Raw genomic sequence first — 15,477 nt, 5'->3', positions numbered from 1 at the left:
CTGGCTCTAAGGCTTCCTTACTAAAATCCATTGATCTGCTTTCTGTTTGTTGCTGTCATTCTCTCTGGTGTTCCTTCTAGTTGTCAGTCATGCTTGGATTGATTTTGCCATTTTTGTAAAGAAAAAAAAGGTGCAAGTCAGGAAATTCTCTGTTCAATCAACTGTGACTGCTCTGGGGGGGTCTTGCAGGGAGGAGAAGAGGAGGAGATAATGTGAGGTGAGTCAGTTCCCCTGTCCTTGTGCTTTGTCCTTGGGGCATGTTGCACCGATGCAATTAATTTCTTTTGTCTTCCGAACTAGTTCCTGCTAGTAACATGCGTATGCAGGAAAAAAAGAGACGGAGTAGCTGTGTTCATTTACGTGTGTTAGTATATCTTGGGACCAATATCTGTGCATCCTGGATACTTCAATCCTGTCTTGTCCAAGCAATAAATTTCACTTTGAGAATGACCACTTGGGAATGTTCTTTAGGCTGGTTTTCAGTTTTTTTACTTGATGTCCTTGGAAGGAAAAAACTCTGTGTGGCTGAGATGTAGCCTATGCAATGCTGACTCAAGGTCACAAAAGTAAACAGTTTTTCATCCCGCCCTCACCATTACCCAGTATTTAAAACCCGGAAGGCTGAAAGAGAGCCAGGAACATAATCAACATCCTTGTCCAGCTGGACTTGCCTACCTGTCAGAAATCTTGCCTTGCAAGAGTGTAGTGCTACCATACACAATGGCCCTAGCAGTGGTAAGGGACAATGTTCAGAGTTATTAAATTAAGCACCTGATTTTTTTATATTGTGCTTCCTCAGAGGCTATGTGAGAATACTTACTCCTCTGTGATAGGAAGGGAAGGTGGCATCATGGTTTGTGCAAAACTGAACAGTGCATCTGTGACAGAGGCAGATTTTCCTGGGTTTGAAGGGAACTGTGACAGCTTCTCCATTCCTTCAGTAATAAACATTAATGTTTATTATTGACCTACATGTAATTCAGGGTAGCTTTGTATCACTGTTGCATACTCCTTGTACAGCTATGGCCAAGTTACTTGTTCTCTAGAAGTCTCATTCTGACATCTTCAAATAATGGATAGGAAGTGGTTCTGTGTTGGGGTGAAAAAAAGTCTTTGAACACACGTGTGTGCCAAGCCTTTGCACGTAGCCTGCTCTCCTCCTGACAGTGCTGCTGTGATGTGGGTGAGACTGCCCTGCTCTCCATAGCAGAAATGTACTGGGTTTGTGTTGGCTGTGCTGGTGAAGATTGGCAGAGACAGACTGCCTCCTTTCAGAGAGCGTCTTTGGTTTATTTATGTCCCTGCTCTGAAGTCAGAGATGAGAAAGAAAGTGTTTTGTGCTTGCACTGGGGCAGTACCAGTGCTGTTGTGTGATGTGCTTGTTTCTTTTGATACAGAAGAAGGTTCTGTGCTTGTTTCAAAGGAAGATGTCCAAGCATTGCACGCTCACCCACAGATGCATGTGGAAAAATAGCTGCAGCTGGATACTCCTGTTCACAAGAAACTGGTGATCAGGTCTGATTCTGCATTTATTTCTTCCTTTCATCTGCTTAGCAAAGCACCTAAGGCCTAGATAGCATCAGCTGTGCATCGTTCAAGTTCCTACTTCCAATCACATCTTCCTTTCAATCTCACATGGTAATCCCCAGCCATCTCCATGCTTGGCAGAAAGCCAGGTGCTTAAGGCCTGGATACCCTCCTCAGCTACTGAGAAGGGCTTTCCCCAGAGAGATCCAGGGGAAGCCCTGGGAGCCTGGTCCTGTCACTGTGCTCCCAGGTCCTTTTTGTTGTCAGGAGTGCTCCTGCTTCGACTGTGTTTTCCTACTCTTGGAAAACCCGAAGCTGTCACGTCAAACAACTCTTCAGAGCTTTCTGTCCTCTAATCATACACCAGCCAAAACACAGTCAACCCTTACTCTTCCAAGTTAAGGCTTCTTTCTCAGGATCTGTGGTGTTCCACAGTAATATCTATTTAGTTGTTGTTCTAGATCTTCCTTGTTCTATTTTTTTCTTTCTCTTCCCATCATCTTTAACCTTTGCCTGTGGCAGCTGTGCAATCAAATCAGAATCCAGACGAAGCTGCCTCTTGGATCCCTGCCTGCATTTAATAATAGGGCTCTGGTTGTTACTGAGGAAATAACATTACAAAGTGCATTGGCTCTCCTTTCATTCAAAAGTTTCATTAGTGATTTGGGCAATATACGGTTGTTTTAAGCTCTTAACTGCTTTCCAGAGTTCATCCTGACAGGAGATAACACAATTGCAGAATGGTCTCATCAGGCTGAGAAACTGTCTCAAAAAGCTATGTAATTTTAAAAACAGTTTAGATATAAAAATAATTTTAAAATTTTTTATAGTTTAGATGATACGTCTTTAAAAATCTGATAGTAATGAAGTCTCAGAAACCCAGTGCTCAGTTTCTTGGAAGGTTTGTCTTGAGTGGACAGCAAAACCTATCCCAAAAGTTACATGAGCTGTCAAGATAAGTAGTAAAGTTGGTTTGGAGTTTTGCCATTACAGTTTTATCTCCATGATATTTGGTCATACTCTGTGTGGCTGAGAACAGTAGATTCACACTTTTTTTAACACTTGAATCTCAGTGAGAACTTCAAGTGTTATAGAAAGGGTGTAAAAACTGAGGTTTGGAAATTACTCTTGGTGAGCAAAGCCAAAGTTTTCAGTCAATAAACTAGTTCCTAAACCACTGAATTTGAGTGGGTTTGTCTGAAGTTGTGGCTGCATCTTATCTGCATCTCCCTTGTATAATTAAGAGTTCAAAAAATTTTGAAATGCTGGGACTAGAGCTCAGCAGCTTATCTTGAAAAAGAAAAAGGCTTGGCAGTGATTTTCCCACTGTAGGAATGGATGGGAAATTTTTAGAGTTGAAACACAAGTTTATACAAGTTTAGCAAGTCTAAATCTTGGTGTTTTCCAGATTGATAGAAACAGGAGACATTCAGCCCAGCCACTGAATCTAGTCCTTTAGCCCAAAATTCACCCTTACTCGTGTGACTGACTGAAAACAATGGCCCAACAATTTACAATAGGGCATAAGAACAGCAGTGCTGCTTGGAAAATCAATCCTCCACCCCTTGTGAGCCATGCTGGGACATCAGAAACCATTGGTTGCTTTCAACCCAACCTGTATTGCTATTTTGAATGGAGGTTTGTTTCTCAATCCTGTTTCAGCATTTAGCCCTCACATTCTTGGTTTAGCACAAGGAGGGACAGTGATACAGAGGCAGGAGAGAGAGTGGGAAATGAGGCTTTTTCAGTGGCCTTCTTGGGAAAGCCTTTAAGTATTCATGAAACTGTGGCCTCTGCAAAGACTCCTCTGTGCTTTGGGAATTTCTCCAGTCCAAGGTAGATTTTCTTCCCATCCCCTGAGCAGGATAGTTCCATTCTGGAATTGAGGATGGAGGGGATGCTGTATCCATCTGTGCTGGAGAATGTACTTCAAAGGAAGTTCCTATTGTTTCTTGCAGGAGATGAATTAAAGCAGAACTTTGGCTCTGGAAACTGCTACCATCAAGTCTCTCGCCTGGAAGTGATTAGGTGGCAGTACTTTTGAATGTTTTGTATATTTAAGCTGTCTACAGAAGATGGATTCCATGTCTCCTATGAAGTACCTGAAGGTTTTTAGGATGATACTCTTCTTAAAAGCCAGGTCCCTTTGATATGCAGTCCCCCCCAAGTGCAAGTCAGAGGTGCACAGAAGGTAGGAACAGCCTATATTCTTTCCTATCCCATCCTGTTTCCTAGCGCTGCTGGAATCGATCCGTGTTGATTCTGGCACAGTCCTGCGAAAGCCACCAGGGGACAAAGGCTCCTTTTGTTGGGAGCTGCAGCCCGGGGCATGGACGTGCTTCTCAGCACTTGCCTCTTGCTGGGACATCACGCAGTGATTCCAGTGTGATTTCAGAGCCTCCTGGGGTGCGTGTGTGTCTGGTGTGTCTCGGCTCAGAGTCGCCACACTGACCAGAGAGTGTTTCCTATTGTCTTATTCTGGGAGAGGAAGAAGAGAAAAGGGATGAGTGAGGTCGAGGTTTGCACAAGGGGAAGCTAAATATTGGGTGAGTGTGACCCTTTGTGGCCAGGTGCAGGTAACAGTGAATCAACAGGGACAGACAAACGTTGTTCCCTGTTCTCTTCTACCTTCACTCTTAAAGATACTTTATGCAGCTAATCTCAGTTGTGTGTTTGTTTTGGGGTTTTGTTTTTCCTAAACCCTGTCTTTGTTCAGTAATAATGCTTGGTAATTTAACACCTTTGAAACTCTGCAGGCTGCACATCTCTGAAACTAAAGTGTGGTAGTTGGTGGGGAAAGGTGTTGGAGGAGCAGGTTGGGAATGGGGAATGAGCCAGGGAACACCCACCTGGTAAAAGAAGTTCTCCTCCCTTCTCAGGTTTCTGTTCCCCTCCATGGAAGCACTCCAGTTCCTGTCCTTGCTTGGCTGTGGTCACGCAGAGCTGTTTAAAGGCATGGGAAGTGAAACCTGTGGCAGGATAGGATCCAACGGGGAGGTTTTATTCTGTGCCCATGACTGATAAGGAAGAGAGTCAGCAGAGCACCTCTCTTTCCAGTGAGAACTCAAAAGCTCATGTTTAATCTTTGACACACTGTCCCATGCCCAGCAGGTATCTGCCACATTGTCCAATATGGGGGGGAATGGAGCAGCTGCTGACAGCAGCCTCAGTGCCTACCTCGTTCTTGCAGGTGATAGCAGAATTATTTGGGTGATGGCACTTGCCTCATGGGAATGAAGGCACAAAGATGTGTGCACATGCCATTTTTGCTTTCCTGAGATACCAGTGTGGATAGCAGCAGCCATGGAACACTTGCTGGTTGCTGTCATGACTCATTTTTATTAAAGCCACGCTGAGCCAAAATTAGTGTGTAGGAGCTGCCCAGGGGGCTGGTGTGACTGTGCTGGAAGGACACTCATGTGAGCCAGCACGTGGCACACGCTGGCACCTGCAGCACCGAGGACTGAGGTGTGTCCTCTCCCGCTCCCAGCAGTGACCACAGCCATGACACTGGTGTTGCTGAATGTGGCTGAGGTAGGAGCCTTACTGGATACATAACTTTGGACAGCTGTACTGGCAGGCCTGGCATGGCTCTGTGTTTAAAGACCAAAAAAGAGATGTTACTTAGTTCCCCTTACTTCTGCCTGGGAATTACAGAAAACAGAGAAGGCTTTATAAGGTTTTTAGCAAGAAATCTCATCACTATGGTTCGTTTGTTTCGTACTCCATTCACTCCAGGTTTAAGTCTTTATTCATAATTGGAGTAGATTGTGCTGTGTTAGTCTTAATGAGGTGCTTGTTCTGTTGTCAGACACACCAGGTAATGGCTCCTGTTGGGGGGGTTAGACCTGGCAGACTGAGTTGTGTCTAAGGGGAAGGAGGTTTTTTTCCATTCCCATAGTTGAGTTGTATGTGAATGTGTCAGTGGTATTGAACAAGGTTCCCTTAAAACCATGAAGAGGAATGTACCTCATGAAAAAAAGTCTCATCCATATTCTAGATGAACTAGAGCAGGGCTTCAAACCTTTTCTTATATCATGGGGCCTTAATTTTCTTTTCCAGGGGTTTGGCCTTCTCTGTAAATGCCAGATATACAGCTTGCTTTCCATAGTTGTTCTTCATTGGCCTTGAAGTCTGCAGACCACATGCTGAAAATCACGAGACATTCTTTTGTGTTTGTTGCCAGATCTGTAATTTCAACCCAGTATCTTCTGGCCTTGCTGTCTGTTTAACTCCCTGTGCTGTTTACAGTTGGGAAAAAAAAGTTGAACCACCATCCTACCCACAATCTAGCATGACTGTTGCAGAGTGAGCTCAGACACTTATTTTTTTTCCTAACCTGGTCTCCTGCATCTGGAATCCTGTGCTGATGAAACAGATTTGTTTGTGGTGATGGTCTAAAAACTCAGTGGGGTTTTTCTCCCCGTTCTGAAGAAGTTGGATGAATGACATTGTACCTTTCATGTGTCATTTGTGTTCTTGGGGTACTTTTAAAGTAAAACTGGCAACCCCCACCCATGCTGTGTTGAACCACTAGAAGCACAGTATGTTGGTGCAAGCTGGACACTCCCATTCAAATATGAGCAAAGCAAAATTGCCTTCTCAGATCTGGCTGCCAGAGTGGTGAGATGGCTTTGCACCGAGTGCCTCCCTCGTTGATCCCCTTGTCTCTGCTGAGAAGGATGATTTTTGGTGATACATGGTGGAGGTTGTTTGTGATGCCTGTGTTTGCCTGGCTGTCACTGTCCATCTCACCCCTGACTGACAGTTGCTTTAATGGATAATCAGAGAAGTAATAACTTCTACAGCAACTCTCACATGTCATCTGTGGCTGCTCTCTGATGCTTCCTACAGTGCCAGATCATCTGTTGTGGTTTTTCTGCCTTATTTCATGTATCGAATTCCTGCCCTTCCTGTTCGCCTTGAGCATAGATCTGGAGTGTCCTCTGCAGGTTACATTCTTGGGGAATTTCATTTTCTGAGTAGGTGAACAAAACCTTCAATCACTCTAGTCCCTGAAATCTTAGTTCCCTTCTTTTGCTGGTTCTGGCTCTTCCCTGACTTCAGCAGCAGGAAGAACAGAAGCAGGCTGGGGAACCACCAGGATAAGGGGGTCTATGTCAAAACAAAAGTTACTCTTAAGTTACCTATGGAAAAAATCCACTGCAAGGAACTGGGCAAATGAGAAGGCCTCTGTTGTATTTCATGTGTGGGATGAAGAAGGGCAAAATCTCTTGCACATAATTATTTGGAATAAAAATGCTTTAGATGTTGACTTTGTAGTAAAGATTCAAACAGGTCTCTGTTCCAGTGACAAGCTTTTCAAAAAGCTGTTTGGGAGACTGATCGTTAATGCAAAGTTGTACATGACTGTCTGGAGACAGTTAATGTTTAAATTAGGCAAGTTTTAGAATAGATAACTTGCTCTGTTTGTTGTAACAAAGCATTTAAATGTATCCTGTGGGACAGAAGTACAAAAGCTTGCTTGGTCCCTTTTTGTTATTTGGCTTTCACAGTAAATTTTGTGCAGCAGAGTGAGATGAATGGAGTGCTGGCACTGAAGTGCTCCTACACTGGTGAATCTACCTGAAGTTTGGTGCTTTTGTCACTGTGGTGGTGATCTGTACTGACAGTAAAACTCACAACACGACCTGACTGGTTACTGGACATAGTTGTAATGTATGAGTTAGAATAAAGTGTGAGTTAGAAAGCATACTGTGCTGAGTTTGCTCTTGTTCCAGTGTGTGCTGTCAGGTCGTTGTGTCTTACAGCATTACAGGCCATTGAGTCTTGCAGCAGCACTGCACAGCCAGCACTGAACAGCAAAGGAGTCTGGCCGCCTTCCTCTGAGGGCAAACTTGCTGCAAGGCTGGGACATACGTGTACATATTGCTGCAGAGTGAGTCCAGGACTAGAGATGTGTTAGGAGGTTCTTTGGTCCAGCTTCTTAAGTGGAATCCTTGAATCCTTCCTGGTCATCCAGTGTAGTGCAAGGGTGTCTATGGCTTGTCAGTTTAACATGTTGAATATGAAATGTAATGTAAGAGGCTGTGAATGTTCTTAGATACCAGTAGGAGCTTCTCTGTTCTGTATGTGTGACTTGAAGTGTGTTAGGTGGGGTTTCAAGGCACTGGCTCCTGGTACTGAAAAGGGAATCTAGAAAAAGTTTGTGAAATACAGAAATCTTGGCATAGAAGATTTAGTGACTTTAGACATAAAGATGTCCTGATGGTGTTCTTGCAGCCCATGTTGAATGACAGAGGGGACTTCACAATGCTGTGCAGTTGCAGTTATGGTGGCATAACCAAAGGTAGGCACCAGTGAATGTGCATTAGGTCGAAACGGAGTGATGTGGTTAAAGAGGCTTGCTGTGATCCAGAGACAGCTTGAGTTGTATCTGAACTTGCTGCCTCCTGGTAATCCTTTACAAATAAACTCTTGGGCAAGAGGAGATAAAAGCAACTAGATGCAGTTCCAGCCCTCCTTTTGTGAGTGCTGCTAGCAATGGAATAAGCGTACTTTAACCACAGAAGGTCAGCAAGGCCTTCGGGCTCCATACAGACATTATGATTTTATTGTTAGCCTGTATAACAAGATTAGCACCAAATGACTCACAGAACAAGTCAGGTGGTCTTTAATCTTCTGTATCTGGGTTGGTATGAAGACATTTTCATTATCATGACAAGCATCGTAGCTGAAAACTTTGACTAAATCAGGTCTTCAGTGACAAGTGTTTTCTGTAGGAACTCTCAACTTTAATAAGAACAAAACACTGAAAGAGTGGTGGGTTTATTTTTTTTGGGTTTTTTGTTTTGTTTTTTGTTGTTGTTCTTTCTGTTTGGTTATTTCTGTTTGTTGTTTTGTTGTGGTTTTCTTCTTTCTTCTTTTCTTTTTTTTTTTTTTCCCCAAAAAGATGAAAATTCCCACAGGGAACACATGAAGTTGTTAAAGTTTTTGGTGGGAGAGAATGCTCTGTGGTGATTTCAGAGGTGATGCTGAACTTCCTGACTGAGGGGGCAGTGGATATCACAGCTGAAGCTACAAGTTGTATGAGATTTCCTTCTGGAGTGCAGGTTCCTTTCTGATTCCTGGGATGCTTTCACTTGTGTACTTACAAATTGCAAGCTCCTAGTGATTGCTCCAGCATGAAGATGTAATGTTCATAGTATTAATAAGTAGGTGAATCTTCATAATAAATGAAGTCTATGCTAATAAAGTTTGTGTGTTAACGACCCAGATACTCCCCTGTATAGTAACTTCTCCTGTGATCATGGCTGACCTTTATGCAGCAAGGCCACAGGGCACAGCAGAGTTTGCCCCCATGCAGGAGTGAGCTCAGATCCAGACTAAAGTATCTTTATTTTGTCTCCATTTCAAGCTTCCTGTAAACAACACAATTGATAAAGTCAAAGCAATAAATCAGAACCACTCTGACAATATCAGTTTATATGTCATGTTGAAACTCTTCTGGAGTTTTCCTTACGTCGAAGTGAAGCTTATCCCATTTTTTTTAAATGAGAAACATTAACCTATGTAAATACCAGGTGCCTTTTGCTTATCAAATGCTGTGATGGGATGGGGAAGGGAGTTGTATTTTAAAAGTGGAGATCCTGGGCTGATAATGAAAATACAATTTGAGTTAATAATTTCTGGCAAGGTAACTTGTCCTCCTTGTAACTTTACATCTCTCCCCTTTTGCTTATTATCTGGGCACGGTAAGTTTATGGTTCTTCATTGTAACTGTTTGCAAAGGACTTTGATTTGTGCAACTTTTGTAGGAGGGAACAGAGAAGCCCAGACTCTGACCCCTGAATTTCCAAGAGGCCCCTTAAACCCTTTTTGCAACTGTGCTGAGGGTGAAGTCAGCTGCACAGGAAGGGTGAGAACTGTGTGTTTGACTCTCCTTGCAGGAGCTGGGACCATTTAGAACTGTGGCACTGCTTCTATGTACCAGATGTGTAACAAAAGCATGTGAAGATGGGGAACAGAAGAACACAAGCAAGAGGGAGGCCAGGACAGAGTAGCAGGGGGTATAACTGAGCACGTGGGTGTCTTAGCAACTGTTGATTCTGATATTTGTGTCATTTTAATGATGGCAGAGGATTGAAGGAATAATGATTATGTCTGTAGACATACAAGTGCTTTTTAGTGGATAAACAGATAAGTAATGTGGTGGGCAAGGAGTGCTCAGATACTGGTGGCTGTAGTTCCAGTGATATACATGCCTAGGGACTGAGGTGAAGGGTGTAACTCCCCTCCTTTAGGTACTGCCCAGCTTTGCTCCATGCAGAAAGCCACAAATCATGTCTTCCTTCTCATTACTCTACTTTTTCTATAGGTGCTGTCTCTGTTCTGCTTTGAAAGGTCTGTACTGGAAATTTAAAGTCTGTAGTATGTAACAAGACAATCCCCTTCTTTACACCCTTTCATATCCGGGATTCAAAACAAAATGAGGGGGCCTGGTTTTGTCCACAAGCACTGCCACAAAGCTGGAATCCTTCAAATAAAAGCAGTGGGGTTTGCTCCCAGGTTATTGAGTATCCACCAGTTTCCCAGAGAATCTTATATTTTCAGTGAGCCCTTTTTCAGAGATGAGAGATTCCAAGTGCCAGGCTGCCTCCCTCTCACTCTGTAGTAGGATGTGACTGGGATGGTGCAAAGCAAATGCTGGTTCTTTGTGACACACCCCTGAGGGATGATGTAGGTGAGCTGAGCCTGTGCTCAGCTTAGCCTTCTCATGTGTGCTGCTCTGCAAACCAGGGGCAGCTGCATTGATTCATATATAAAATGTTCTTGTTTCCTATGAATCCAGTTGAAATTTCAGGCCTTTCCAAGTGAGGCTGTAACATCAAGTGGTGGCATGTGGAGCTGGGCCTTGGGAGAGCTGCAGGTTGTTGACAGTTCCCCTGGTTATTAATAGCCACAGCAAGGGCTCGCAGATTCTGAGAACAGACCCTGCATTTGCTTTGGGGGAGACAGCTGGCAATGGTGTTTGATACAGCAATATGTCTCTGCCTGGCTTTTGATTGACAGTAACACAAACTTATTCTCCCAGCCATGACTTAAACCTGGTGACATTTACAGCAGAGTTAACTTCTCTGGTCTAAGTTTAGATGGTGATTTTGTGTTTGTCTGCGTGTGTGTGCTTAATAAGATACAAAAACAGGAAAGGTCTTCTGCAAATGAAAATGTAACCGGAATTTCAAACCATGGCTGAATGTGAAAGAGGGAGGTGTTAAACCTTCATGGATTTTCGTGGACTAGTTGCGGTAGATACTTGTTTAAGATACCAGAGTGTTGAAGGGTTATTGCCTATTTTGGCACTTTGGGTTTGCTCTCGTTAAATGCGTGGCAAATATTCATAACTGTGGGGCTGTCAGTATGACTGGGCGGTTTTGGGTTTTCTGGGCAAGCTGAACTTAGAATTGGCTGGTAGCCTTACCCCCACCTGTGCACAGCTAATGACATGTTTTGTGGGTGGATGTCCATAAGCCATCTGGAAATAGCATGTGGTCTAAGCTGACTGCTGACATTTCATTTCTTGCCTTGTATCCCTGTTACGCTTCAGAAGAGTCTCCTGTTAATGAACCTTGTTGCAAGAGAAAAATCCTCCTGCCTCCCACAGCAGGCTAGACCAAGAGAGCAGAGCTGGCAATGTGCTTCTCAGCCTTGCCTTGAAGGATGAGGACTATCAGGGGAAGCATGTTCCGTTTAATCTTCAAGCAAATGGTACTGAAGCACAGTGAGAGAGAGAGAGGAGCAGATCCTTGTCCAGTGATGGCTGAGCCAGAAATATCCTGAGCTTATGCATAACTTGACACCGTTAAATGGTGCTTGAGTGAGAGCACTTTTTGGTCACTATTGCTTAGAGGGCTATTTCAGATTAATTACCCAAAGAGGAATGTTTTTGTCTCCCATTACAGACCCTTGGTAAGCTTCTATTCTTTCAGGAATATGACTTTCTTCTGATGCTGTCTTTTGCAAGGCCTGGTCTGGCAGCAGATTTTTAACCCAAGCAGGAATATCTGCCTCTTTGACTAGGCCCTGAGGCTCCATATCCTCCACTAGGTGCATGAAGGATTTGCTCTAACGTTCCTCTGACATTATAATGAAAAATGTACCATGAAAGCTGGTGGAACTCCTCAACCCTCTGTGAATATCATGAACAACTTACTTGCCTCATGTTTCTGGAGAGGTGACATGTCACTTCAGACAGTGCTAACGGAGTTACTTGGGCAGAAAGGTGTGGTTTCAAGTGGTGCCCAGAGAAGCCATATGCATAAACCAGATGAACTGAGAACAACACCGGCATAGAAGAGTGGTTTCATCCATTCTTTATAAGACAGGAAAGCTCCTAGGTTTGGCTTCTTTTTTGTCTGAAATGAAGGTGCAAATGTACTTGCTCTTCAAGTTCACAAAACTACACTTACATAAGCAGCGCCAGCAGTGTTATCCACTGTCACTTGAGATTTGTGGAGTAAGCTGCATCTTTTTTCTGTAGGAGACTTGAAGATTTTCAGTTGAGTGTGCTTTGCAACCTTTCTGCCCTTTGCTAAGCCGGACACATGGTCCAGTTTCATTCTCATTAGTGTGATAGTGCATTAGTACTGCAGCACTTCTGAAGAGTAAAACTCCAGGGTCGGGATCCCACTGTAATCAAACAAATCTGGAACAAGAAAGGCCTTTTGCCTTGAGGTCACATACGATGAATGATGATACAAAGCAGACCAGGCTTTTGGAGCTGCGCTGATGCTGTAATTGGCAGTCCTGGTTGCCTGGATTTGGGATTTTCTGGGGCATGGAGTACCAGGGTGAGAGAGAAGAGTTGGTCCATCAGCACTCCTGTGAATGAAAGGAGTTCTGCTGACTGATGAATCTGATTATTTCAGCAACTGTGTATGGGATAGAACTGAAATCCCTAGGCATTCCACCATGTGACATCTGTAAAGATATGAGTGGTAGATTGGTACTGCCTTTCTTAGAGGAAAATAGAATAGGAAATACTTTTTCTTTCTGCACTTCATCAAATAAAGAGATGTTTTGAGCCATTTCTAGCTGCCTAGTGCTCTCCGTGAAATACTTTGTGGCAGTTTTAAGTTACTGTTCCTGTGTTGTTTCATGGGCCTGTTTTAATGTTGATGAATGTATGGTGCACAGCAGGAATAAAAACAATCTGAAGATCTTTTAACTTTTAACAGACCCCCCCTCCAACTAATTTATAGTGACCAAATTTCCTCAGTGTGCCTTTTTCTTCTCCTTAGGGAGTGACAGCTCATGTCCACTTGTTCGTAATATATTCAAGCATCTGTCGACACCCTTCCAGCATGAAGCTGAGCAGAGCCATCTTGTCCAAGGCTGGTAACTGAGCTCTGAGACTGCCATCAAAAATAAAAGCTGCTGAGCTTGAACCAGATCTGGATATCTGAGAACTGGAAACTGTGAAGGACAGAAGTGACTGCGTTGATAACTAGGAGCACTGCATGCTTTGCCATGTACTGTGTTTAAGGATTTAGCAGACAATGCTGCTGCTTTAGCATATGAAGGAGCCCTCACTCTTTAAAGTAAATCAAAACAAAAAAAGCAAAAGCACCCTGAGGTGCCTCTCCCACTCTGGCTTCATCTCCCAAACTCACAAGATACAGATACTCAGCAGTCCCTGCTGTCTGGTGCAGGTGTGGCAGAACCTCAGCACAGCACTCTTGCTGCCCTGTGCTAATGTCAGCTGAGCTGTGCTCTCTCAGCTGCCCTTGGCATCTTCTTCCACATAAGAAAAAGACACTTGAGAAGTCTGCACAGCTCTATGTTGAGGACATAGTTGCGATCCTTTGGGAGGAGGGGGCAGCTGAACTCATGTCATTGCCTGCTGTGGGAACATACGTGACTGGTAACAGGGGGACAGCATCCCCTTTCACACTGCTGGTAAATCCGTGCCTGATGTAGGTGGCGAAATGTGGAAGGGCAAGGGCCCTGTTCTCCCCAAATGGTGCAATCAAGAAATGTAATTTTTACTGTACCTGATACAGGTGTGGTGAATGTCCTTGTGTCCTTCACCTTGGTTTGTGCTTTTGGGAAAAAACAGTGAAGCATTCTGGATTGGCCTTTGCAGAGATGAAAGCATTTGCTGCCAGGCCAACCAGGTGGTCTTGGCTTAGTCTCTGTGGTATCTTCCCTCTAAAGATCTCCAAGTTCAGGGTCCATCTTGCTGGTATCTAGTAGAGCAGATCTGCTTGATGCAAATGTGTTCACAGTAGTTGTTGTTGGAAGGAGAGAGCTTGTGCTTGGCAACCTGTTCTGAGATGGAAGAAAATCTAGGGACTGGTCGTATGACTTAAAAAACCTGCTGATTTGTTCAGAAATGTCTTTTTTCTATTGACCACTGAGAGGGTGTTACTGTAGGGTCTTGAATAAAAGAAGGCTTCTATATTGCCAGTTTTAAAAATCCTTGTAAGCATATTTTGAGCTTTTCCTTGGACAGGTAATAAAAACCACTGGACATACTGCTGTTAAGGGAGCAGTTCTAGTCATGATTTTTTTCTTTTCCTTTTTTAAAAAATTACTTTGAGTAACATATTAGGTGGAACAATGAGCTTGGGGTGTAGCTTTTAAATATTTGCCAGTGACATTGGGAAGCTCTTGAGTTTGGGGTTTTGGAGGTTTTTTAAGTTTGTACTTTTTTCTTTAGCACTCAACTGGAGCTATTAAAGAGTAATATGAACAAATTTTTTTCCCACTGAGAGTGCTTATCTGAAGTAAAAGCAAGGGAGTGCATATGGAGCTTTCCCATTTCTTCAAAGAGCTTGTTATTTATAGGCTTTTTGCCAAAGCTGATGCCACAAAAAATTGACTGAGCCCCTGGGCTTTGTGTACCCTTGAATGCCATCTTTATTTTTTTTCCTTAATGAGTCTGTATGAGGCTGGAATCAGCACAGATTAGCTGCACAGTACTTACTGTGCCTTTTGGTTTAGAATTCTGACTTGAACAAGTCCCACTGCTGTGTTCTGGGAAGCCAAGAATCAACCCATCCCACTTAGATACTGTAGCCCAGTTCTGTGGGAAGTAGCAGTGAGCCTCGTAAGAATGTAAAGGACTCGAACATTTTTTTTAAGCATTACTTGATGACAATATACTATAGTTAGAGACAGTGTTAGCAGATCCTGATAGTGAAGGCTTCCCAGAGTGGGAGTGGCATTAAGGCAGGGAAATGTCAAAGCCCATTTTAGATAAGTGATTTGATCACAGCATGGAAATTGAAGGCAAAGTGTTTGGTACCTTCTTGAGAAAGAATTGAGTGTTGTCAGTAGGGTGGGAATGGGCTGGGGAGAAACTGTTGTAGGTTCTACTCCAAAAACAAAGATGCTTTTAATGTGGGTCCTCAGGGATGTTGGTCTTGCTGAGACAGAGAGTGGGGTCAGCAGATGTTATTGCAAATTCTGAAAACAGTAGAAAGAGAAGAAGAGGTAAACAGGGAAATGAAAATCATCCTGGCCTCTTTCCTAGTGCAGAAGATTAACTGGGCTTCTGGCCCCATGTCCAAGAGGGCTTTTATCTTGGGCACAGGGTTCTACCTATGGGTATAGCAATTTTGACCTGCCAGGCAAGACAGGAGTTCTCCAACAACAGCATGCAGGACAGGTTCTTGAGCTCCAGGTACAGGAACAGCCTGAGATCCACTAAACCTGTGGAGGTAGTTGTGGGAGAAAGGTCCAGAAACTGGGGTTAGACCTGATTCTTCTCTTTGTGGTCACCTAAGGTCCTAAGACACTCGATGTCCTGTGTATTTTAAGATGCTGACTTTAGCCTGGTGAAACTTGTTGCCATGAACTCTTTCTTGAGCCCATTATGGGGAAGCAGGTTTTCCAGGAAATAATTCTGAGTGAGAAAACTGGAACTTTATTTTTTTCTATATTGACTACAGAGTGAGAGAGAAGGATGAAACATGAAATGCAACT

At 43.5% G+C, this 15,477-nt stretch overlaps 1 protein-coding gene across 19 annotated transcripts in view; it reads left to right on the top strand.

The window, feature by feature from the left end:
- BIN1 (bridging integrator 1) overlaps positions 1–15,477 on the top strand; it is a 95,154-nt gene that overhangs the window by 16,364 nt on the left and 63,313 nt on the right. For 8 of the 19 annotated variants that reach the window (XM_019290445.3, XM_019290441.3, XM_019290440.3 and 5 more), the window contains exon 1: positions 13,228–13,446. The exons of the other annotated variants lie outside the window; for them this stretch is intronic. In XM_019290445.3, the coding sequence (XP_019145990.1) occupies positions 13,243–13,446 (204 nt within the window). In that variant the 5' untranslated portion in view covers positions 13,228–13,242. Of the gene's footprint in view, positions 1–13,227; positions 13,447–15,477 lie in introns of those variants that run through there. 19 annotated transcript variants of the gene reach the window in all.

The sequence above is a fragment of the Corvus cornix genome, chromosome 7 (genome assembly GCF_000738735.6).
Source record: "Corvus cornix cornix isolate S_Up_H32 chromosome 7, ASM73873v5, whole genome shotgun sequence".
Taxonomy (NCBI): domain Eukaryota; kingdom Metazoa; phylum Chordata; class Aves; order Passeriformes; family Corvidae; genus Corvus; species Corvus cornix.
This window is presented reverse-complemented; position numbering and strand designations above follow the sequence as displayed.